We start from the raw sequence: 26421 nt of genomic DNA, 5'->3' as shown, positions 1-26421 counted from the left end.
CAAAATAGATAAAAGAACAAGAACTATATGAGCGGAGACTAAATGACAATAGATGAATTTTGGAGATTCACAAATTTAGACAGTGCTCCAGGAAAATTTCGGGGGACAGGTGCCACTGGCAAGAGAGGACCATCCTTCTTTTTGCTCGGCAGTGGAAAGTCACATTTCAGACCCTCCTCTTTGTAAACCTTCATCTGCTGTTTGCCTAAATGTATTCACATTAGATTCCTCCCTGTGCAGAAGTCAAGCTGCATCCACAGCTATTGGACGTCATGTCCGCGTCAAGTGGAAAACAAGGAGTCGGAATAGAAGAATCCTGTTATGTAAGTGTCCCTCCATAAAGGGATATACAGGGGAAAGGACTATGGGTAGAAACAAGTCCCTCGAATGACTTTTCACAGTATACCGTAGGCCAGTTTCCCAGGACATGGTACCCTTGTACAAGGCAAGAACAATAATGTCCCTTTCAGTGCAACCCAAAAGCCTCTCGAGCATGCAAGCCCACATGGAAATTATACAGCTGTTTACCCTTGCGTATCCTGAAAGACAAACTAAAAGGAATTAACAGAGCCTGGACTGCTTCTGTTCTTTCCCAGCAAGAAAATTACCTGCAAGATGCCCCCTCACCCTCACCCACATATGCTAGAACCACAATCATTATCTTATTGCCCCTACATACAATCAACATTCCCCAGTATTCCATACCTCCTGGATGACACCACTCTCCTCCTTGTCATTTAAGAGAAAGGACTGACTTCACTGTGCTGGTGGCTGGTGGCTCCCCAGACCTTTGCACTGACCCTCTGTTTAGATCTTTCTTCTTCGCTCCCTCATTGGTCCCTCTAGCCCAGACCTCTGTCACGTGACCATTCAGGATCTCATTATTTGTCACCCAGATTACCCTGAGAGTCCCCAGCTTGTCGTTCTTCCTCCTCCTCATCCACTGGATGCGGATTCATATCCACTAGTGGTTTCATAAAGTGCAACACATCCCACGGCATAGCCGTCAAGGTCTCTTGATTGCCTATGGAAATATATCCATGCCCAGCCCAGAGTCTAGGGTGCCCACAAGACCCCAGCCTTCTTTTCCACCTTCCCACAGAACAACTGGAGACTTGCTCTTCTTCTAAGAAAGGGCCTCCATTTCCCTCTTTGGTGCCTTGTGGATGCCCTTCCCTCTGCTGGACCCTCTCCATCACTGCCTTTTATATCATTTTATCCTTCAAAGTCCATCTGAAATGCCAGGTCTTCCAGAAAGCCTTCCGTGGTACCCAGAGCTGGCTACGAACTCATCCTCTCTCCCAAGCCCTGAGCATACACTCGCTGCATCTCTCTTGAGGTCCTCACCCCATTCTGCTCCCCACCCTCCCACCCTACCCCCACCACTTCACCCTTCATTTTCTGGTACATCACTCGCTACAACACTGTACTCTCCTTCATATCTGCAAAAGCGTCATGGAGTCTATGGCAAGGACTTGCTGAAGTGAACTGGAATTAAGGAGAGCTTACCAGCCCCGATTCCACAGATGGAGTTCACTGCGCTGCCCAGGACAGAGCTGCTGTCCGATGACATAATGAGAGCTGCTCCAACAGCTGGAATTGGCCACATCGAGCCTACAGCTCACCTTCTTACCAGTGTGCCATTCTCCCACTGCCTCGCTCCAAATCCATTAAGAGCAAAAACTGCATATAATTCCTCTTTTCCTCTCCCCTGGCACAGTGGTTTGTACATGGTAAGTATCTAATGAATGCAGCTGAACCCATTTCCTCAATTCATCATGTCACAACCAGAGAGCTGTAACAGTGCTCTGAGTGTTCCCAAGAGTGTAGTATGGGACCCAGTGGTGGTACACAAGATGGCATTAGGTGACACACAGATGAGTCGTTTTATAATGGCCACGGGTTTATTTTAACGAGCACTAGGCAAAACAGAAGTAGTGCAGAATACCTAGGATTTCACAGATACCATTGCTTAGGGTAAGGCTACATTTTTTTCAGTTTTTAAAAGAAGGGGTCAATTTAAAGAAAAATAGGAACTAAATAGTGGTAGATATTGCTTAAGGCAAAACTAAATTTATTTAAGTTTTTAAAAGTAAAATCAACTTAAAGAAAAAACGCAAATTAAGTAAATAGGTTTAGAGATGTGTTTAAATATGTCCACAAACATTTTAAAGCAAAGGTGGCGTAGGAAAGGCTGAAGTTTAGAAACCTTGCCCTAACTAGTATTTCCAGTTTGAATCTGGTTTGCTCCCAAATGCCCCACACCTACTGCAAGATTTATCCTTTATAAACATCCTTCATGTCACATCAGGTCTGGGAAACCCCAAGTAGCTCCCTACAACCAGCCACATCTCACTTCCTCCACCGACAGTTCTTATTTCTCTAATCCTCTTTCCAAGCCCTCCTCTGATTCCTGGGCAGGGGGACCCCACCCTTTCTGCCCCTTGGGCAAATCATACAAATGGGCACCATCTTGCCTGTGCATAGCCCATTCTCCCTTCCCTTTCCTTCCACTGCCCTGAATAATGGAAGTTCAAAACCACCCGCTCCTTCCATTTCTTATTCCAATCCATCTTGTACTGCACATTCTTCATCCACTCCATTAACAGGTTTTACCTGCGACCTTGCTTTCGTCTACAGGCATGTTTCAGCACCCCGATCAGAATGTGAACTCAGCAAGAACTCAGCAAGGGCAAAGACTACGTCCTTGATGTTGTGTGAAATCTCCAGCAGCCTACAACTGTGCTGAGCAGGCGTCTCATAATGGAATAAACCAAAACCAACACATCCAGGAGACATCTAACACTGGGTCAGACATGAACTCCGTTCCAGATAGCTCACCCACAGCGTCATCCAAGTGGGATTCTTACTGCCCTCAACCCAAAGACGAAGCTTTAACAGTTTTCCTGCATAATGAACCTGGATTTATCATTAGAATTCATCTCAGGGTGTATTAATGAAGAAATCACTCAATCTGGGTTCATTGCTAACACTTTACAGAACTCATCTATCCCGGGTCACCTGGGTGGCTCAGATGGCCAGGTGTCCAACTCTTAATCTCAGCTCAGGTCTTGATCTAGGAGTCATGAGTTCAAGCCCTGCATTGGGCTCCACAGTGGGCATGGAGTCTACTTAAAAAAAAAAAACTCATCTATCCCTTCAAAAGATTTGATGGGATCCAAAATTCAGAAGGCTTTTGGTCTCAAAATTAATTTTACTTATCATGATTTCAAAATAAAGAAATCACCTATCCTACATTATACTTCTCTTTCTCTGTTAAGAGATAATTCAGTATTTCAATCATCATCTGAGGAAATATAGTCCAGTTGTTCATAAACATGGACTTTGGTTCTACTCAGACCTGGGTTAGACACTTAACTGTACCATTTGCCAGCTCCTCAGTGAAACTCAGTCCCTCACGTAGCTAACAGTAATCGAAAGCTATGGTGTGCCTGATCTCCCTAAGCCTCAATGTTCTGTGAAAAATGGGAATGAAGACATTCCCTGACAACAGACACACTGCTGGGATTAAATAAGATCATGCACAATGCCTGCCCCTCGGCCAGCTCAGTGTTAACGAATAGCAACAATAAACATTAGCTGTCACTGCCCTTACCGCACCGTCCTCCTCGTGATCTTCTTCGGTCTTTGTAGAGCATTTAACATTGCTGATGAAGGTCCCCTTCATAAACTCTCTCTTCCCTTGACTTCATGGAGATGTCATCTTAGTGTTTTAAATTTATGAATTTAGTTTTAGCTTACTAAGTTAATAAATAGAAAACATTTTCAGTGAGTGACAGGCACGATGCGGACCATGACAACAGTGTGCTGACAGAGGGTGACCTGCGCAAGTGGGTGGACAGAAGAGCATCTCTGAGGAGGGGACATTTGGACTGAGGTGTCAGAGGTGAGGAGGAACAAGTCACATGACGATCCGGTGGGAGAGAATTTCAGGAGAAAAAAAGATCCTACAGAGGCCCTAGGATAAGAAGGGACTCGTTTATTCAAGGAACAGAAATAAGCTTAGAGGCGCCTGGGTAACTCAGTTGGTTAAGCATGGTTCAGGTCATGATCTCGGGGTCCTGGGATGGAGCCCTTCACTGGACTCCCCACTCAGCGGGCAGTCTGCTTCTCCCTCTCTTTTTCTCTCTTTCTCTTTTTCTTTCTCTCTGCAATGAATAAACTAAATCTTTAAAAAAAAAAGAAATAAAGAAATAAACCTAGATAGGGCTAGACCCTAGATGAGGTTTGGAGAAGAAGCAAGCAACAGCCCTCACACGGGGCTTTGCAAGCCAGCATCAGAAGCTCAGAGTTAACACCAAGGGGACAGGGGCACTAGTCGCGAATTGTAAGCTGTGAGGATGATAGGATCTGATTTATACATTTAAAGATCATTTTGGCTGCCCTATGGGGAATGGATTATGAAGAACAGGAGGGAAAGCAATAAAAAGGCTATGTCAGCCATCCAGCTAAGAGGATGCCTCGGACTAGAGTGGCAGGAACATACCCTGAGTACGTTTTAGGGGTCATAGTTGGCGTGACTTATTGGTGAATGGTTGTGAAGTGTCAAGGGGCAGAAAAGAAAGGACTCACCCATGCATCATGCCTTGATTTTGGTTTGAGCAACTGTATCTATTCATGGTGGTGCCATTTATTGAGAAGAGGAAATCTTGGGGAGGAGCGGGTTTGGGATGGGAGTCCACAGTCCTGTGTCAGTCTCAGGAGCTGGAGCAGACCATTAGACAGGGGAGCAGAAACATCAAGGGGGCAGGTAGGTGTGCAAATTTGGAGATACCCACTCGGGAGGTACTGGGGCTGCTGACATCACCTAGGGAGAACCACAGACAGAGACCAGAGGGACAAGTCCAAGTGCTTGGGCATGTCGCCATTTGGAAGGAGAGCACCAGAGAAGGAGCCAACAGGAAAGTATGGAGCAGCCATGACAACTGAAGGAAAACCCCCAAGGAAATAATGTCACAAAGCAAGGGATAGAAGTGAAATGCTTTAAGAAGGAAGAGCAGTCAAATGTTTGAAAGGCCTCAAGGTGTCAAAGAAGATGCAGCCAATGCTGCCCAGGTCTTTACTTTAGCCCCTCTCCCCACCTTGCTAACACACCCAGTTTCACGCATCTGTTGGTTAAATGGCAACATGCTTAAAGAACATGGGCCCCAGTCACAAGTTCGGTAGTAATTCTTAATCGGTCCAAGCCAATAATAATAATACCATTCCCCTTTGACACTGACCGGTTTAGGGGTTGTTGTAAGGAGAAATATGCTGTAGGGCTCCTAGGAGGAAAAGTCCTCCCTAATGAAAAGAGAAATGTGAGGAAAAACCCACTTCACTTCCCTCCCTACATTTAGATGACATAACACTTGCTGGAGCTTCTGCAATCCTCTTCCCACCATTTGGGCAGCATTTGCCAACGTGATGAAGGGAGGAAGGGTGGAGAGCTGGATAAACCTGGGTACTCAACGGCATTACAAAACAGCTGAGCCAACAATGGCGGCCCGTTGTTCAGTGAGAAAATAACTTGCTTCACAGTAAATGTCTTGCTGTCTAAGCTTCTTTGAATGGAACATTCTACCACATGCAGCTAAAGCATCCGAACTGATACTTAAGGTACAAGAACAGACAGGGAAGGGCAAGGGCCACTGGTGACCTCAATCAGAGCAGTCCCTATGAAGAGGCGGTGGCTTAGAAAGGAGGTGGGGTGGGAAAGTGGAGACCATGACTCCAGACAACTCTTTCCAGCCATTTGGCTCTGAAGGGCACAAAGGAATTAGCTGGTGGCCAGAGGGGCTGTGGAACAAGGGAAGCTGGAAGATACTGAAGTGCATTCACGCACTAGTGGGGAGATTCAGTAGAGTGGGAAGGGTGATGGTTTGGGAGAAGGCAGGAGGCCAAAAGAGCATAAGTGGTGGGGTCCCCAGTGTACATGGAAGGGGCAGACACACTTCATCCACTGAGGAATAAAGGCAGGGAAGTAGGTACAGATATAGGTAATCTGGCAGAGTTGGGGTGGGGTAAGGGAGGTCATTCTGACCAATTACTTCCTTTTTTCTCAGTGATGTAGGAAATGCTCAAACGGTCTCTCATAGCCTATCTAAAACTCTCCCCCCACTGAGAATTCCATCCTGAGTTACTCTGAATTCCTTCCTCCATATTCCCACAGAACTGTGTCTCTCTCTTCTGGAGCCTGTATTCGTCTAGTGTCGTAATTTTAATCCCCTGTGCCACCAGAATGGAAACTCCTTAAGAGCAAGGAACATCTGGGGCACCTGGGTGGGCACAGTCGGTTAAGCATCCAACTCCTGGTTTCAGCTCAGGTTATGACCCCAGGGTCCTGGGATCAAGCCCCACGGTGGGCTCCACACTCAGTGGAGTCTGCTTGAGATTCTCTTTCTCTCTCTCTGCCCCTTCTGCTCATGCTATCTCTCTCCCTCTCTCTCTCTATCTAAAATAAATAAATAAAATCTTTTAAAAAGGGGAGGGGCAAGGAACATCTAATGAATCTCTCAGAGCCCATCACAGAGCCTGGCACACGTGTTTAATAAATACACTGGATTGAAATCAAGTCTTCATGTGCTATAGTGAAAAAGACAATCGGCCCTGACTCACAGATTCCACACACACGAATTCTCCTACTTGCTAAAATTTACTTATAACCCAGAAACAATACTCACAGGACTTTCCGCAGTCACTTGTGGACATGTGCAGAGCAGCCAAACATTTCAGTCATCCAACACACATGCTCCCAGCTGCGGTCGAACAAAGCCACGCTCTGCCTTCCTGGTGTGACTCTGATACTGTAAGCAAGTGGCCTTTTCATGGTCTATTTAGAGCCATGTTTTTCACATATTTTTGCTTTTGGCTGGTCATTTCTCTGTTTAAAATAGCACTCAAGCATAGCACTGAAGTGCTTTCTAGTGCTCCTAAGTGCAAGGTTGTGCTTGCCTTATGGAGAAAATATGTGTGCTAGGTAAGCCTCCAGCAGGCACAAGCTACAGTGCTGTTGGTGTGGGTTCAATGCTAATGAACCGACAATATCTATTCAATAAAATGTCTTGAAACAGAAACACACGTAAAACGAGGTGACACAGCGATCAGTGGATGAAACTGTGGTGACCAGGGGCTCTCAGGAACCTAACCCTCACTTTCCCCTAGAAGCAATGCTTCAGTATTCACTAACTCAGTATTCGCAGAGACTTTATAGCACATAACCACTGCAACTAATAAGAATCAACTGTACTCCATTTCGCCATCTTCCGAGAAGGAGAATTATGGAAACAGAATGGTTTGATGAGGCTGAGATGAGTCTCATCAAGCCTTAACCTCTCTTTTCATGCTTTATGGATTACTCATCCACACCAGGATTTGTGCTGAAGATGTCTTGCAGAAAAAGCTGCTGATTAGCTGTAAATCGTATCCCCTGAGAGCCACTAGCTTGCCTCGGGGAAGCATTTTGGGGCACTGTGCCCTATCCTCTCAAAGCTCGTGGGGTGCAGAATCAGGCAGAGAAGCAAGGGAAGGGTGAAGCTCTACCATATGTCTTAATGCGGTTTCCCCCAGAAGCTGATCGTGAAGTTGCTCGGGAGGTGAAGGAAGCACTGGCAGGAGGGGCGGAAAAGAGTGAGGAGATTGGAAAGCAGCCAAGAAAACCAATAAAAGGTACAATATCAAGCTAGCTTTCACTGTGGGGAGAATGGGATTTTTCCCGTTGGAGAAACTAAGACCCCATGCAAAACATATTCCTGAATTATCCCACCCAAGGCTGAGGGAACTGGGGTATTTATACACCATCTCCCATCAGTCATCGGTTGAGGCATGCTCTTGGGGCGCGCCAATTTCCCTGCACTTTCTGTCTTCCACGGAAACAGCAAAGGAGGCAATGTCAAGAAAACAGGAGAAGACACAAGAAATGGTAGTCGGAAGTCAGCCAGTTTGCACTGAAGGGGGAAGAGTGCAGGGATAAGGACGGGCCCTGGCGTGTCTGGTACGCCAACAGGGCTGACACTGAGGGTCTCACATAAACTGAGACCAGGAATGGGCCACTTTTGTGAGAATTCTACAAAACAAGCACGTAACCATTACCTAAGTCCTGGGGTCTTCGTGTACTTTCAGCTAATTCACTAATTCACAGACCCATTCCCACTAGTTTTAAGTCAAACTAAGGTTTAATGATGTTTCTAAAGGAACCTGGAAGCAGTACATAAGGTTATTTTCCTTCTTTGGTAGAAGCATGATGGAAAGCTGATTTGCCTTTTTAATGATCACATGGGGCCTTTTCCCTAAAGTAGCATGTGAGAGAACAGCAGGACGGAAGCAGTTTTTGGAAAATCTAGGGACTCTAACACTTTGCAGGATATGCTGACTCACCATCATTGACTAGGTACATCCCCAATGAACATACAATAAAGACACACCTGCCTGCCCGAGAGCCAGCTGGTGCTGGGTCTTCCCTTCCACAAGCACCGAAGCTCATCATCTCCAATGCTGTCATAGCCACTGAGGAATGTACACTACAGCTCATGTCTCAGGAAAAGTCCTGGGGCCAGGACAGGGGAGCCAGTTCACACCCCGAAGTGGTCAATTACAATCTACTATTAAAGATAAGGCAAGAAAGACAACGTTTCCTCTATCACATGGGGTGAGTGGATTGCTGGGCTTTGAACAAAGAAAGTATATTTCTCTCTTCTTCTTGATTTCTACAGCTTTCATAGTTCATGCCACAACCCTTGAGAAATGGACAAAACAACTAGACTTCATCAAGATAAAAAGCTTCTGTACAGCAAAAGAAACAGTCAACAAAACTAGAAGGCAACCTACAGAATGGGAGAAGATATTTGCAAATGTCTTATCAGATAAAGGGCTAGTATCCAAAATCTATAAAGAACTTAACAAACTCAACACCCAAAAAACAAAAAAATCCAGTCAAGAAATGGACAGAGGACATGAACAGACATTTCTCCAAAGAAGACATACAAATGGCCAACAGACATATGAAAAAATGCTCAACATCATTCAGCATCAGGGAAATAAAATCAAAACCACAATGAGATACCACCTCACACCCGTCAGAATGGTTAAAATTAACAAGTCAGGAAACAACAGATGCTGGCAAGGATGCAGAGAAAGGGGAACCCTCTTACACTGCTGGTGGGAATGCAAACTGGTGCAGCCACTCTGGAAAACAGTCTGGAGGTTCCTCAAAAAGTTAAAAATAGAACTACACTACCACCCAGGAATTACACTACTAGGTATTTATCCAAAAGATACAAACATAGTGATTCAAAGAGTCACATGCACCCCAAAGTTAATAGCAGCAATGTCCACAATAATATGGAAAGAGCCCAGATGTCCAACAGATGAATGGATAAAGAAGATATGGTCTCCATATACAATGGGATATTACTCAGCCATCAGAAAGAATGAAATCTTGCCATTTGCAATGATGTGGATGGAAGAGGATATTATGCTAAGTGAAATCAGGCAGTCAGAGAAAGACCAATACCATATGATTTCACTCATATGTGGAATTTAAGAAACAAAACAGATGAACACAGGGGAAGGAAGGAAAAATAAAACAAGATGAAGATAGAGAGGGAGGCAAACCATAAAAGATAGTGAACTCTAGGAAACAAACTGAAGGTTGCTAGAGGGGAGGTGGGTGAGGGAAAGGGATAATTGGGTGATGGGCTTTAAGGAGCGCACTTGATGGAATGAGCGCTGGGTGTTATATGCAACTGATGAATCACTGAATTCTGCCCCTGAAACTAATAGTAAAGTATATGTTAACTAAATTGAATGTAAACAAAGAATTCGAAAAATAAAAATAAAAAAGACCCAGACCGGCCAACGTAAGTCAGAGAAGCCATGAAACCAGATCCTCCTCCAGGAGGTAGATGGAGAATATCAGGGTCCAGAGAGCAGGGACTCCCTCACCCAGGAAGGAAGAGAGGCCAGGTCTGAGGCCTAGTAACCCACACGTAGTGGGACACACTGCTCCACCTGAACGTGGCGCTCAGCGTAACGCGGAGGCCCAATCAGAGGCCAGCAAATAGCCCTGGAACCAACACAGACCTGGGTGCGAGCCCCAGCTCCAGCACCTTCAAGCGGGGTGGCCCTGAGCAGTTCCATACACGTTCTCAGCTGTGGTTTCCTCATCTTCCAAACTGCACCAAGGCTGTCAGATGGTTGCCCATTTCTTCATTCAGAAGTAGACCTGGATGCTACGAGGTGAGTGGACCTTGAGAACATTATGCTAAGTGAAAGAAGCCAGTCACAAAAAGCCACATGTTAGATGATTCCATTTATATGTAATGTCCAAAATAGACATATCCATGGAGACAGAAAGTAGACTGTGGTTGCCTAGGACTGGGAGAGAATGGGGGGAACAGGGAGCGACTCCTAATGGGTATGAGGGTTCCTTCTGGAGTCATGAGATCTTCCAAAATCAGATGATGGTAATGGTAGCACAGCTCTGTGAATATAGCAAACAAAAACAAAAAACAAAATAACCCCACCGAATTGTGCATTTTAGATGGGTAAATTTTGTTATGTAAATTGTATCTCCATAAAGCTGTTATCTTAAAAACAATTAGATCTGGAGCCCTCACTATGTGCAGAGTCTTTGGAAGCCATAAGCGTCAGGTCATGAGGCTACACATTAGGATAGTAACGTGGAAGAACAAGCAAAGTGTCTCAGGCTGCTGCGAAGAATAACATATATTGTGTGCGTTAAGCACCTAGTACGGTGCCTGATGCAGAGAAAACCTTGGTAAATGCATGTGACCAGCACCATTGTCATCATCAGTTATGTCTCCCATGTGCCAGGCACTGCGTTCTGTTCTTTGTGTCCACTGTCTCCTAAAAGCCCCACAGCCCCTAGGGGGTGGGTATTATCATCATTTCTGGATTGCTGATGGGGAAGCTTAGGCACAGAGAGGTAGGTTAGCCCCTAAGACCAGCAGCTTGCAGTGGCAGAGCTAGGGGACAAATGTGGGTTCTTACATGGCTTCTCATCACACACCCCTCATCTCCAGCAGCACTAGGGCCCCTGGTACCCTCATCAGCACTCAGCACTACTAGGCAGGGTTCCCTCAATCGCCAGACCGGTTTAAAACAGAACAGAAACTTCTGGAAGCCACTAGCAGGACGGGACGTACAGGTCTCTCCCAGCCACTCAGCTGAGAAGTGGCACAGCAATGTGGCCTCCCCACAACCCTGTCTCCAATCCCAGGTGAGATTCCTGCAGCCCCCCCAGGGGTTCCCAGTGGACACCCAGCTAGTCCAACCGGCTGCTGCCTCCTTAAGCTTTTGTGACCCAGGCTGGCGTCCTTGACTGTCTATTGGCCTCAATCTGCCCCAGCATCCCAGATGTAGCAAAGAGACTGCCAGGCTCATAACCAGCAGAAACCCCAATTTCCCCCTATTCAGAAGATATGTATATTTAGACACTTTGGAAATCATGTGTAGCAAGAAGTTCCCATCTGCCAGAGAGAGAGAATGAGAAAGAGTATTTAAGCACCTAACATTTCGGCCTCTTGCAATTCCTCAGAGATAATTTACACGTCATCATCATGGGGGAGACTCATACTCTCCTCACTTCCCAGTGATACATGCACAGGCCACACAGTCCTAGTGAACAAAGGTTCTTCATAGAAGTTCAGGGGCACCTGGGTGGCTCAGTCGGTTGGGTGTCTGACTCTTGATTTCAGCTCTGGTCTGATCTCAGGGTTGTAGGATCAAGCCCCACATCGGGCTCTGCGCTCAGGGGGGAGTCTGCTTCAGATTCTCTCTCTCTCTCTCTGTCCCTCCCCTCTCTACCTCTCTTTCTCTAAAATAAAATAAATAAATCTTAAAAAAAAAAAAAGGTTCAGTACAAACGAGGCAGCTCTGAGGCCTTCTACGAAATCACCGATTTCTCTAACAGAACGTTGCTCAGGATCACCATTCATTCCCTACAAACTTAATCAAACTAAACATTTTTTTGCAGAGCAAGTAACACCTCATTTCCATCCTTATTATAAGATTGCTTAAACTCCCTTATGTGTCAAATGTGCATCTGAAAAAGATTTCTACAATTCTGCGGAAGTTGACCTGAGCGTCTACAAGAGAGGTTGAGAGGTCTGGCCTAGTGTACGTTTCGGAAGGACAGGAAGTTTGTTCCAACCCCGGGCCTGGAACAGCGCTGAGTAGGAAGAAGACATTCGGTAAATATTTACTGAATAAATGAATGGATGTCTTCCCCCAGGGGGCTGAATGTACACTCACATCCATACTATTATAAAATCTAGTTTGGAATCTCAGAACTAATATGTTCTAAGCTCTACAGAGCTATAGGTCTTCATTAATTCTTCCCAACAGAAGGGAAAGGGTTTCAAAACGGGCCCCAGTACCTGTTGGCATGACCTTAAGAGGCAATGTTGAATAACGGAGGTTGGCAGATAAGGACGCAAAGACGTGCTTTGTCTCTGCTATCTGGTCAAAGGCAAGTCACTTGACCTCTCTAGACTCCAGCGTGTTCCTTTACATGTCTCAAAAGTCCCCTCCTATTTTTGAAGTGAGTTTCATGTGAACTGGATAATATTTACACAGGGGAAAGTTTACCTTTGGTGTCCTTTTCCTGTCCTCCGGGCACCTTCTGCCCTCTGCGCCTGCGACACCTTCATCGCCCCGCCCCCATCACACAGCCTTCCCTTCCAGGCTCCTCCAGGTGCTCCTCTGTGGCTCCTTCCCAAGGCCAGTCTTCCCTGCTCCTGACTTTTCCCTTCCCCACTTCACGGCAACCCATCAGTATGTTTGGGTCCTGTGTGCCATTCCCTCTTGGCCCAGCTCCCTCTTAGAGGCTTGATTAACGTGGCTGCACCCACGGGTAATTGAGAATTCATATGTTATCCCAAAGAAAGACATTTGCATTTTAACAAGTTGTGTGCTGGAGATGATATCTGAATTCCCATCTCTATCAGTGCCTTTATCATGGTATATCATGATACTTGATTATGTACCTGGTTCAGCAGCTAGACTGATTTTTCTGGGTATAAAGCCTCAGGTCTTTTTCATCTTTCTGTGTCTGGGGCCTAGCCCCATTTCTCCAGGCACTCACTCACTCAATGTTTATGGATAACCACGCAGATGAATGAAAGTCTGCTGATGAAGAGTTAACTGATAGATTTCAGGCGATCTGATGGTCACGGGAAGGACGGATGTGGCTTAGCAATAGACAAGGACTTAGAGGGCTTCTCAAATCCCACCGCCTGTGGCTGTCGGCTCCGCCCGCCTTTAGAACTGAGTCTGAATGCAGACATTATTGCCTGACGGCAGGCATTCATGCTCCTATAGAAGCTGGGTTCTCACTCTGCCAGAGAAAGGGACCCGCACATCACAGCGTCTCATTAATTCAGGCTTTTGGGAGACCTTCTGAGCTGAGGCCACAGAGACTCAGGGGTTCTCATTATAGTCAAAGGAGAAATACCCCAATGTCACAATGCCTCTCAACACTCCAGACACAAAGTGACAGTGGGTATGGAGGGGAGGCTGGCAATTTTTCTCAGGCCCATTATGCCGGACTGATAGCCAAACCCTTCTGAAGGGCGTCTGAAATACAAAACACAGGCACTCTGTAGTTTTGGGTTTATTAATCCATCGACTCCAGATATGTAAATTACGACAGAATCAAGGGCCACGTAACAAAGCCAGGGAAAAGATTATTATAATTAACAGAAATTGGAAACGCGGTGGCCTGGTTTTAAGATACACCTCCCATGTGCAACCAGAAGTTTAGAACTGGTTATCATAAAACAAAGATGCCAAGAAAAGCTTATTTCCTGCCTAGATGTTTTTCAAACATTCCTACGATTCTTACAAGGAGACGCAGAGTCCCCAGGACAATCAGGCACCCAGCACCACGCCTGGCACATAGAAAGCACCCGCCATAAACATTTGCTGAATCAACCATTTAACTAATGAGTGATTGAAATAATCCTTAAAACGTAAATCTGACTGTGTCATCCTCCTACTTCAAACCATTCAGTGACTTCGCCTTATTCTAAGAAAGCAACAAAAGCCTTTCATCTGACCTACTATACCCTGCGTACCACGGCCAGCACCCACTGCCCCACGCTCATGCCACCATGCCCACCTCACTCTCCGGCCAGCACCAACCTCCAGGTCTCCTGAGACCAGTGCTCTCCTCACTGTGCTTCACTGGCTTTCTCTCTTCCTTTATAACACAACCAAATACTCCCGAGGTCTCAACCAGACTAACTGCAGGAGCGCTACTGGAAACCGAGGGCCACGAGCCACCATCCTCCTGCACAGTTACAATCACACCTACGGTACGCACGCTCGATGACTTACGAGCAACTGTTCATAGTAAAAGTGGGAATGCTGAGGAAATGATGGGCATGTGGCTCCGTCTGCTTCATAATGAACCAGCTGTAGGTCCAGGAAGTGAAAATGGAGCTTCAGGAAATAGAAGAATCAGTCAGAAGTTAAAAATCACTCTGAAAGTCCGTCTCTTTGCCAGGGTAAATGGAGGCAGGGGGTGGGGGGCCATTCCTGGATGAAGGAATAGAAGGGAAAATAACAGGACCAGAAGGTGAGTACAATGGCATATGAGTATCCTGAGAAATTTCCAGCCCGTGGTTACTATGGTTACAGACGCCATGAGAGTTGGCTCCAGAATGTAATGAGGGGGAGGGGGCCTCAGGCAGCCTCCTTCAACCCGCTCTCCCCGTCCTAGAGCCTCTTTGCCGTTTTGTGCAGGAAGTGACATATTCAACAAAGCCCGTGGTGACACTCAAAAGAAACAGTCTTCAGTGTCCTCTGCCCAGGACACAGAAGCTCCAAAACTTTCCTCAGAATGTAAACCTCAGGAAGAAGCCAGGCATGCAGTGTTTGGAAACGGGAGAAACTCTAAGGCATCGAATGCATCCTTCCTGGAAATTGTTTTCTTCTCAAGAACGCGCAGGAAAAGCAACAAGGTAGTCAAAAATAGTTTACTCTAAGTATGACAGAGAGTGCTGTCCTCCAGTGGCTTTTCCCATGGGCTGGCTGGGCCCCTCATGCCCCAGCACGCCATCCTGCCATGCTGGCTACATCCTGACTTCTGTTTCAGTCACACCGTACAAACACGAGGTCTGCTGCAGAAACACACCAGACACCCATTCCCTGACATTTCTGCTGCTCAGCCTGAAGGATGTCCTGTTCTTCTGGTTTTATCCAAGGAGGCTGGGTTTTCAGGCACTGAATCTGTAAAGGAAGGGGGTTGTCACAGAAGGGGAATCTCGAAAAGATGTGGGCCCATGAGTGGTCACGTGGTCCCTGATTTCAGAAGACATTGGGTTTATCGTGCGGTCATTTCTTGGACAATGTTCTACAGGTGTACACATAGCGTGGCACCTGCCCAAGACAGGCTCAATAGATGCTTTTGTATTTGAATAATCTGCTTGGGCTGGTAGGCATACTGGGATCCATTATAAGACCGTATATTCATATTCTATATAAATCATCATCATACTCACTGTCTTTCTGAAATACCATTTTGAGTAGTGGGTAGTAGGAGGGGTAAATGGAGTTCTATGAATCATTGTTCTGTGGTAAGTGGGAGATGCAGAGGTAAACAAAATCAACCAGGTTCCTGTACTATAGGATTACTGAGGCAGTACACAGGTAGAGGTGAGAGCTCCAACATGAACAGGCAGACCCAGTTTAAGCCATAGAACTATATCATAAGTCTATACAAGTTACTCAAACTCTGTGGGACTTAGTCCCCTCATTCAGAAAACAGGGATAATAACGTCATCTGGGGTTTTTTGGACTATAAAGAGGATTTTATGAAATAATGGCTATAAAGCACTTAGCAGAATACCTGGAACTTAGTATATATTCAATAAATAAGAAGAGGAAATGCTTATGGTAATTTTAAAATATGTCCTCAAATTCTTTGGTACTCCTCCCTTCCAAAGTGAGCTTCATCACCTCAAGTATGAACTACACTTAGTAACTCACATCTAATGAAAAGACTGGGGTTGTAGGAACAATATGTGATTTCTGAGGTGGGGCCATAAAAGGCATCATCGGTTCTGTCTTGTTCTCTCTCAAATGGTTTGCTCTGGAGGAAGCCAGACACCATGTTGGGAGGACAAACAGCCTGTGGAGAGGGTCACACTGGCAGGAAATGAGGCCTCTCCCCCAACAACCAGCACAGTTTGCACATCATCTCAGAAGTACATCAGCCAGCCCCGGTCAAGCCATCAGATGACAGCAGTCCCAGCTGACATCCGACCACAACTACTGAGTGACTCCTGAGCCAGACCACTCAGCTAAGCTGTTCCCAAATTCCTGATCCACAGAAACTATGAGATAATAAATATTTGTCATTGGTTTAAGCCACCAAATGTTAAAGTTTTTTTTACACAGCAATACCCACTCTCCAGGAAAGAATGAGAGAGCACACATCATTCTGTAAGCCAACCATGAAACCATTTTTTTTTCCTCAGAGCATCTGATGAGATTAATTTGTATCTTATGGAACACACTTCAGGAAATGCTGGTCTAGAACTTAGAGTTTATAAAGCTTGTTCACATTTATTAACTCATTTAATCATCTCAGCAACTGTGAAGCAGGTTTGACTCTGATCTTTATTTTACCCAGGAGAAAACTTAGGCTCAAAAAGGTTAAATGACTTGCCCAATTTATTGGCTACTCATAAAACTGGTAGAACAAGAACTCGAACTCAAGCATCATGACTCCAAACTATGTTTTTTCCTCTGGTCTTTTCTCTGGTTTGACCCAAACAACCAAGGTTTATTAAACTTGGTATAAGAATACTGGCAGTCAAAGAGAGTCCCAGGAAGCGGCAATAGGCCGCCCTCCCAGACATTCTAGAAAATGAATCAGATGCTTCTCAAGTGGCTGGAGCTGGAGTCGTCCGTGACTTCACAGAACAGGGACCCCTTCGACTGTGATACGAATATAATGCAGGTACCACTCATGGAGACTTCGCAATGCTCCAAGATGCTTTTGAGAGTTGGCACGGATCACTTTATTTAATCCACATAATGAATCAAGGAAGTACAGGCTGGGGGCCTGGGTGGTGCAGTCAGTTAAGCGGCCAGCTCTATTTCAGCACAGGTCATGGTCTTAGGGTCCTGGGATGGAGCCCTGTGTCCGGCTCTGCACTCAGTAGGGGGTCTGCTTGATGATTCTTCTCTTCTAATCCCTTAGTCTCACCCCCTGCTCTCTCTCCCTCTCAAATAAATAAATAAATCTAAAATGGAAAGGAAAGGAAAGGAAGACAGGCTGTCCTCATCTCCACCTTACAGATGAGACTAAGTCACAAAGAAATGAAGCTCCTTGCCAAAATCAGCCACTCGTAAGCAATACAGCTCAAGTTGGAACCCAGGCGAGCTAAGAATATCAACGTATGAAGGTAACTGAGCCATCAACACCTCAACTCTCTCCTTTCCCGTAAGAGTGGCCGAGCCAGCACTAGAACCCAGATCCTTCCGCCTTGAGCTCCTATGCTGTAGAGAGGATAGCATCTAGCCCGGAAGCTAAGTTAAATGAATATAACATACATTTACTTCTACCAGGTTTTAAGGACGTATATGCTGAACCAGATCTACCATAACTACTTCTTCCGGCCCCAAACTCCAACCTAAGAAATGAATGCCTTTGGCCTAAGGCAACATTCCAACCAGCAGAATCTGGGAGCTGATCCAGGTTGGTTCATGGTTAAAACGGGTAACAATAGATTACCCCAAATTTGCAGACAGAAAAAATAAGTCAATGGATAGAATCCTTTCATCTCTAAAATTTTTCTCCCATCAGTTTTGCTTAAACATTCGGATACTGCTTTCTTGTCTCATATGATAAAAGTGAGTAAATGTTCAATTGTCGAATATCACACCTGATACCAAGCATCTCTATTCAGACTGTCAGGCCCATATTACATGACATTTGAGAAGTTATGTTATATGTCCTTTCCTGCTAAAATATTTGATATTTTGGGGACCTACAGACATGCTTACACATAAGAAACTCATTTTCCTGAGTTTCATTCCTATAAAAATCATTTCAGAAATACAAATAGGGGGCCCCTGGGTGGCTCAGTCAGTTGAGCGTCTGATTCTTGATTTCAGCTCAGGTCATGATCTCGAGGTCCTGGGAGTGAGCCCTGCATCGGACTCCATGCTGGGTGTAGAGCCTGCTTAAGATTCTCTCTCTCCCTCTCCCTCTGCCCCTCCTGCTTGCTTGCTTTCTCCCTCTCTCTAAAATAAATAAAGAAATCTTTTTTTTTTTAAAGGAATACAAACAGCATTTGGGGCCATTCTGCAAAGGCCAGCATGACTTCCAGAATCCTAACACTTGACTAAATCTGCACTCTCTTCAAGCATCTCTTTTGAAACTGAAAACACTACCACCACCCTTACATTGGGTAGCTGAATTAAAAAAAAAAAATTAGGATCCTTTGCATAAGAGATGGTGATTGAGTTGAGAACTCTGTAGAAAGATGGGGGGAGAGGAGGAAGAAGGAAGGCAGGAATAAGGAAGGGAGGCAGGAATGGGGGAGGTAAAGTGCCCTGTAATGAAGTGGGTATCTACTGCTTAACTCTGCAAATCCCATATTTTGCCACCATTCTACTCTGCTTCAAAGTTCCCTCCATGGCAGCGGCAAGTCATGGACCCAAAATTAGTGGTAGTATAGGAAATGGAATCTTCTGAAATCCTACCTACTTACCTACCTACCCCCACACCACCTTTTACACCCACCCATCTCTCCCACCTCCCTGGCTCTGGGAATGGAGGAGAAAAAGAACATAATTCCCCCTGTGACCACTGCCCCCTGCCCCCACCAAGGGTCCTGGGTGCTCACCACCGCCACCATCCCAATCCTAAACAGAGGATTTGAAAGTAAGTTTTCATTTTTGATTCATAGTACTCAGTCCCAGATACTTAAGAGGGGAGAAAAAAAAATCTCAAACTCTATCTGCAAACCACAAATGAATGTTCTCGAAATTAAATAGAGGTTTTTGTTTCTCCATTCTGGGTAACAGGCATGAGACTGACCTAGATCGACAGTAAAGTCTCCACTGAGAATACACCAGGACGGGAGCCCAAGAGTAGATGGCCCCGCTGACCACCATAAACACATCTGCCAGGTGGGTGTGACCGACCTGGTGCTGGGGCCCCATTTAGGTGGATTCCATAACCAACCCATGCAGAGCCGAGCCCCTAACGGACTCCATCTCCGTCTGCATCATGTCATAAGTGCCCTTTAGAACAGAATCGGCATACAGCGGAAGAGTCTCCCTTTAATCACCTTTATGCTTTGGCCTAGGAAGCTATCCAAACTGCAACCTTCTAATTGGCTATCAGTAAAATGGCTTTATTCTGTCTCATTAAAATCTTCCAATTCTCTATGGATTTAAAAGTAAAAAGACTCCACTATCCCCATAACCTTTCCCTTGCCAGCAGTGGGCCCCTAGTTCTGTGCCTATAGTAGACACCCTTTGAGCCATGTCTCAGTTGTGGTAGAAGCATCCCGATCTCCTGCAAAGTGCACATTGTCTTTTTTGAATGTATCTGATTCATGATGCTAATATGAGCCTGTTGTGGACTGAATTATGTCCCCTGCAAAATTCGTATGTTGAAACCTTAACTGCCAATGACTGTAGTGAAGACAGAACCCTAAGGGGGTAATTAAGGTTAAATGAGGTTATGAGGGTGGGGCTCTAATTCAGTAGCACTGGTGCCCTCGTAAGAAGGGGGAGCCACCACAGCGTTCTGCCTCTTCACTGTGAGGGCACAGCGAGAAGGCGGCCATCTGCAACCCAAGGGAAGAGCTCTCATCAGACATCGACCCTGCTGGCACTTGATCTTGGACTCCCAGTCTCCACAACTGTGAGAAAATAAATTTCCATTGTGTAAGCCGCCCGGTCTATGGTATTTTGTTATGATAGCCTAAGCAGACTCACACAGAGCCAAAACACAGATGTTTTGGAAATGGGGTGAAATAGCAAAATCAACCTGCCCCCTCTTAATTGTACCCAGCAATCGCTGGGATTGGCAAGAGGAGGGTGAACCTCAGACACTGCTGGAAAATAACCCTGAACCAAATCTTGGCCCAGACGATCTTTGGAACCATCCTTCCTCTTTACTTTCTAGGATAATTGTGGTGATTTGGGCACATTGTTAATCCCATTTAGAATGCTGATCTCCTGAACATTGGCTATCAAAACAGATGATTTTCTTTCCAGAAAATCTGAGCTATACAAATGTGTGTTTGGAAACACATTAATAAAGATAGCGCTCAAGCGACCTTGCAGTTTGAGTGTGTCTCACATTCACAAGACACCAAAATCCCTTTTTAGCCAGGAGAGCAGAAGTTGAAATCCAAGGGTCTTCAACTGAACTCATGAGATAAAATGCCAGCCGGTGCATGACCTGCCGAAAACAGCAATCGACGCAGGACCCACCGATTAACTGAGTGAGAGCCTTTTTCAACTGAGAGTCTTTTTCCTCTCATCTCGCAGAGAAACTTGTGAATACGCTTTTGCATAAGAGGCAATGAGAGTATGTGGGATAAACAAAGATCCTGGAGCGCTTGAGGGAAATGATCCTGGACATAAGCATCAAAAGGGCTGGGTTGGCCCCAGCTCTGCCTGTTTGCGGCCCTGCAAACCCCAAATAACTTATTTCTCCTTCTATTCCCATCAGTAAATCTAAGGCTCCAATATCAACAAAAATAGCGTTGTTTAAAGAACAAATGAGATAATTTGTAAAAAAGCGTTCTGTAAACTGAAAGGTGCTATACACGTACGATATAGGCCTCTCTGGAATTTTGCATTAAAGTATGCACTGAAAATGCAGCTTAAAAAAAAAAAAAAAAAAAAAAAAACACAAAACCCAGCTCCAGCTCTGAAGCTTTGCTTCTTCCTTAAGTAGATTTAAATACCTAAAAAGAGCTATGTGTCAATGGCCAATATGAGCCAAATTACTAACTGGACACCAACCAGATCTTTGTTATCACCTCCCTGCCCCAGCCCCCACCTCACCACCCCCCCTCCTCAGCCTTTTCACTCCTGGTGAAAGGGAGAACAGAAGGAAAATTCTGTTGGAGACTTCAGAGAGATGGGAGCTTGCAAGAAGTGGGAATATCCGCGTCCTTTCTGAGACCCCATTATTTAGGGATATCCGTCCTTCCTCCTTAGTCGTACTTTGCTCTTTGTAGCTTGGAGGAGTCCTGGAATTTCCTTCATCCGTGAAGACTTAGAGATCCTCCCCATTCCAACTTCCCACCCATCCATCCATTCAGCAAAAGTTACTGAATGCCTGCTACGTGCCAGGCACTTGCTGGGGCACTGAGGATGTAACAGTCCACAAGACAGGAAAAGGTCCCGTTCCTGAAGCTCACATGCTAGCGAGGGAGGCTGGCATCAACTGAGACACATGAGTAAGATGCTTTCAGATGATGACAAGTACCAGGAAGACAACGGAGCAGGGGATATAACAGAAAGTGACAGGGCTGGGGAACACGAGGAGAGCTCTTCAGATGGGATGGGGAAGCCCTTGTTTAAAAGGTGACATTTGAGCTGCGATCCAAAGATGGAAAGGAGTCAGCCCTGTGAATGCACATTATACGCAGTGGGAAGCACAGGTGTAAGTCCCTGAGACGGGAGCAAGTTTGATCCACTCGAGGAACAAAAGTAAGACAAGCAGCCCAAAGGTCAAATCAAGAAAGAGGGTTGAAGACATAGGGTCAAAGAGGCCATGTCAGTGGCCCCTTTCACAAGGGAGGAGGGTGAAACCCAGAGGTTAAATGAGCTGCCCATAGTCACACAGCTAATGTTTGCTACAGCTCATTCTAGAAACTAATTCTTTCGCTCCAAAAAACCAGAGTTTTCTATACCATATTGATCTGCTTGACTTGAGGTGTGGGAATATTGTTTGCTGATCTTACTGATTTTTAAATGCCCTTAAGAGGGGCACCTGGGGGACTCAGTGGGTTGAGCATCCGACTCTTGATTTTGGCTCAGGTCATGATCTCAGGATCGTGGGATGGAGCCCAGAGTTGGGCTCCACACCCAGTGCAGTCTGCTTGTCGCTCTCCCCCTCCTCCTCCTCCTCTCTCTTCTCTCTCTCTCTCTCAAATAAATAAATAAAATCTTTAAAAGCCCTTAAGATAGAGCAGACCAATCCCAGTTTCCAGCAAAAAATCATCCGCAAGTGATCCCAGCGATGCAAAATGCACATGAAAGCCAAGACTTCGTGCCCGGCTGCTTTTCCGTGGGTCCTACACAAGGACCCTATTTGCTGTAGGCTCAGCTTTACACATACGGAGGAAGGCCACAGCTCACCAAAGAATAATCCTTTTACATTTAGGTCTTATTTTTGCACCCAAACCTCTTGACAGTGCTTTGCTTAATTCACGCAAGTGCAATCAAAACCAATCTGCTCTCAATCCACCTTCACTCTGTGCTGTTAAATTGTCAGGTCATGGGGCTGTGAGCAAAACATTGTAATTACGACTTCCTTCCACAATCTGTGAGCACCTCCACCTGAAGGCTCAAGTCTGTTAATACTCAAACCCTACAGTCCCTAGAACTGTCCCTCCGCTTGTCTATTACAATGCTAGCTTCCCCTTCATCTCCGCCCTGCTAAACATATTTGGTCTGTCCATGTGAACCCAAACCTCCAAAGAGCAGACCCCAAGTCTGTCCAGTGGCCAGTGACTGGAGATGCCCTTTGCCCAGGTGGGTTAATGGAGAAAGGAATGAGTAAGAAAGGCATTCTTCTTCCTCTTCCTCTCTTCCTCCTTCTCTTCTTTCAATCTCCCCTCCACTGCCTCTCCCCAACTCTTCTTTATTCTTTTCTTTCTCCTTGCAGTGAGCTTCCCCAGTCCCTGAGCTCTGTGAGCCTCACCAGGCAAGAGCCAGAGGTCCCAATAATTTAAGAGATAGACTAAAGAGGTAGGCTCAAAGAATGTAGAAGGACCCCTGTTCTAGTCCAACCCTCCCTTCTACTAGCTGTGTGACCCTGGGTAAGTTACTCAACGTCTCTGTTCTTTAGTTCCCTCACCTATAAAATTAGGACAGCATCTTCCTCCTAAGATTTAATAAAGAAGATTAAATAACTTATTCTTCTCGTTAAATTCTAATTCATTATTTAACAGTCAATTGTTTATTTTTTAGTGTATGTAAAGCACTTCACAGCACCTGACACATAGTTCTATAAGGTGTGAGATATACCACCCTCGCTCCCGACTCTCCTCCTGCCTCTACCCCCTGTCTAGAAAAGACTACTGTCACCCCCACCTCCAAGAGCAATTGTCCATGCAGTCAGACCATCTTACTGGAAAGTAGGATGCCAATCAAGTGCGGACAAAACACGTACATCATTGGATAAGTATTATGAGAATAACTGTCTGAAATAATGTGCATAAAACACCTGGCATGCAATGATTTCTCATTAAATGTTGGTATTTGTATCGGAATCTTTTCATTTTTAGCACCATCAGTTGTGACTGGAGATGCTACTTGTGTACTTCTTCACTCCTGTCAGGCTGTAAAATGTTGGATTCGTCTGTGTTTATCACTGTGATATAAATACATACAAGGATGATCATATAGAAATGTATTCTCAAAGCCAAGGCAAGCTTCACAGCCCTCCATCCCGACCAGAGTTCCTTGAAGATCCCAACAGGACTTTTTAGACAACTGCCCACTTGACACACCTCTTGGATGGCTCAGGACATCCCCCCCCCAACAAGTCCCGGACTGAACTCATGAGCTTTCCCACAAGACTGGTCCTGCCCTAGCTGCCTTCCCAGTCATTCCAATGACTCCATGTCCACACTCTATTCACACAAAACCTGTTGATTTTCTGCCTTCCATAGCTCCCTACCCCATCCACTTCTCCATCCCCACAGCCACCACCCTGGTCCACGTCACCATGCTATCTGGTCCCTCACATCCACAAGAGCCACACAGCACTTGTTTTGAAACGGAGTTCAGATCATATCTTTCCCCAGCTTGAAACCTTTCAGTGGCTTAAGATAAAGACAATACTCCTGCCCCCATCCCTCAGCCCCACCCTACTTGCAACAACACCAGGCTTTGGGGTCTGACCCTGTGGATCCACCAGCCGCACCTCAAAACACACACTCCCTTGCCATCCTCCCTAGCCATGGAAACTGCCTTTCAGTGCCTCAAATACACATGTTCCCTCTGCCTCAGGGCCTTTGCACTTGCTATTTCCTCTTCTGCATCAGTTCACCTCCTCAGTAGCCAATGAATCACTACATAACTTCCAGTTCTCAGTACAAATGTCTAACTACCTTGCCTGACTACCCACCCTCCTGATTCTTGTCAGTCTCTTCTATCACTTTCTTAAAACCCTGATGCTCTCCTTCATGGAACATACATAAACATGTGATTATGCACTCTTCTGTGCAATGATTGATTTAGGTCTGTCTCCCTCACTATAAACTCCAAGAAGGCTTTGTCTATACTATTCTAATTATATTTCCAGGGACAGCATTTGGTAAGTAGTAGGTATTCAATAAACACATTTTGCAGGGACCAAAAAAATAAAATAAAATTTTAAAAACCAAGGCACACTTTACAGAGATCAACAGACAAAACTGGGTTGGGTTTGGGTTGTAGTAAGGTGGAACAGCTTCAGTGTTGAAACAGGCAACACATCTTCACTCATTTTATAATAGCTAGTCAGCTTATAAGACATTTACTCAACAAGTAAGTGGGTTTCCTCTTTTCCCGTCTGGAGAACAGAATAAATGCAACTCGTAAAAAACATTAAACATACCTACACACATCAAATAAACAAATTTCAACCCAATACACACAGAGGTGTTGCCTAGCCCTACTCAGCTTCAGAGGAGCTGAGAGAAATGATAAAACGCATTCTTGTCAAAACTGGACACTTGGTTTCAACTTGTTCTCCTCCCACACCAGTCACGCAGGAGGGGCCCTTGCATCTGTATGCTAATTATGCACTCTTCTGTGCAATGATTGAACGGTGGTCAACACTAGGTGCACACAAATCTGTCTCTGTCCCTCTCTTTTGCGCCGAGGGAACACTGTCCAACATTCACCAGAGCTTGTAAACCACACTACTGCTCAGACAGACACACTCTGTGCCCCCTCCCCAGCCCTTGCGAGCCCCACCCTTCTCGCAAACCCTTCCCTCCTCCCACTTCGACTCCGATCTGAGCCAAACTAGCTGCCTGGTTTGGTAATAAGATTGAGAGAAGACTCCAAAGGCCCCGTGGGCTCCATTATTCCACATGCCCTCTGAGAAGGGCCACCTCCAGGGACCGTTGCTGCAGATCCGAGCCCCACTTGCTGCCAGGAAACCTTTCCCACTGAGGACACCCTGGCCAGGCGGCGCAGCTCCAGGTCCAGGGGGAGGCACCCCACCCATCTGCCAGAGAGACAAAGATCACCAGAAACAAAGGACACACACACACACACACACACTCGCACACATAAAGTCAAAAGCAAATACCGACACTTGGTGTGATTTCAAGCCAAACAGCCGGCTTGGTGTATCTTTAAATAGGTTTTTGAAACAATCCAGGAGGGACAATGATTATGTGGTAATGACAGGCACTATCTGGGTTTGGAACCCACGCTGCCTCCGCCCTCCTCCCACCCGCGCTGCGGTTCCCAGGCGCATTTTCCAGCCTCAGGACACACGCTGCCAGAAGCAAGAGTGCTTCCACTCACGGAAGCGCGCGCACGCAGGAGATGGAGGCAGGGCGAGGGCCGCCAAAAGTAGGAAATACCAACCTTTAGGATCCCAGTTCACCTGTTTTCTTGGAGTCTCGATTGGAAATTTCATTGCTCCGTTGCCCAGAGGGGAGGAAATGAAAGAAGCAAAATAATAGTAAAGTCCTCAAGCTTTACACGCCTCGGTACAGCAGTCCAACAAAACAATTTCCAAGGATGGGGGAGCCTTGGACTGGCTCGTGGTGGAACCCCAGAGAAAGATAAGTGGAAAAGACTGGCTAAGGAGAGACTGGAAACGGCTTAGGTGTTGGCACCGGTGGAGGGGTGGCCAGCTGCAGCCCCCTGGGTGAAAGGAAAAGTAAGCCTGGCGAGGAGTGGATGGAGAGGGAGGCTCAGGAAGATAAAAGAGCCAAGCTGCTTCCCAAACGCTGTGGCGGCAGGTGGGGGGCTGAGCAGCCGGAGGGCCGGCGCGAGGGAGAAACCCACTGCAGTGTCACTCCAGCCCCCGAAGGCGTGTGCGCACACACTCCCGCACACACACACTCGCCCGGGCGCGCGCTCCGGCGGGCACGTCAGCCTCGCTCGGCCGCGCACAGCGCACACGCCCCACCCCGGCCGCGGCTCCTCGCCCCCGGGCGACGCCCCCCACTCCCCACCCCCCGA

General features: G+C 46.1%; 1 protein-coding gene across 1 annotated transcript in view; it reads right to left on the bottom strand.

The window, feature by feature from the left end:
• KCNK10 (potassium two pore domain channel subfamily K member 10) overlaps positions 1–25870 on the bottom strand; it is a 121209-nt gene extending 95339 nt beyond the window's left edge. Inside the window, exon 1 of the mRNA XM_040641576.1 lies at positions 25819–25870. Within this exon, the coding sequence (XP_040497510.1) occupies positions 25819–25870 (52 nt within the window). The remainder of the gene's footprint in view (positions 1–25818) is intronic.
• Positions 25871–26421: the final 551 nt, after the last annotated feature.

The sequence above is a fragment of the Ursus maritimus genome, unplaced genomic scaffold (assembly GCF_017311325.1).
Source record: "Ursus maritimus isolate PB19 unplaced genomic scaffold, ASM1731132v1 scaffold_25, whole genome shotgun sequence".
Lineage (NCBI taxonomy): Eukaryota > Metazoa > Chordata > Mammalia > Carnivora > Ursidae > Ursus > Ursus maritimus.
This window is presented reverse-complemented; position numbering and strand designations above follow the sequence as displayed.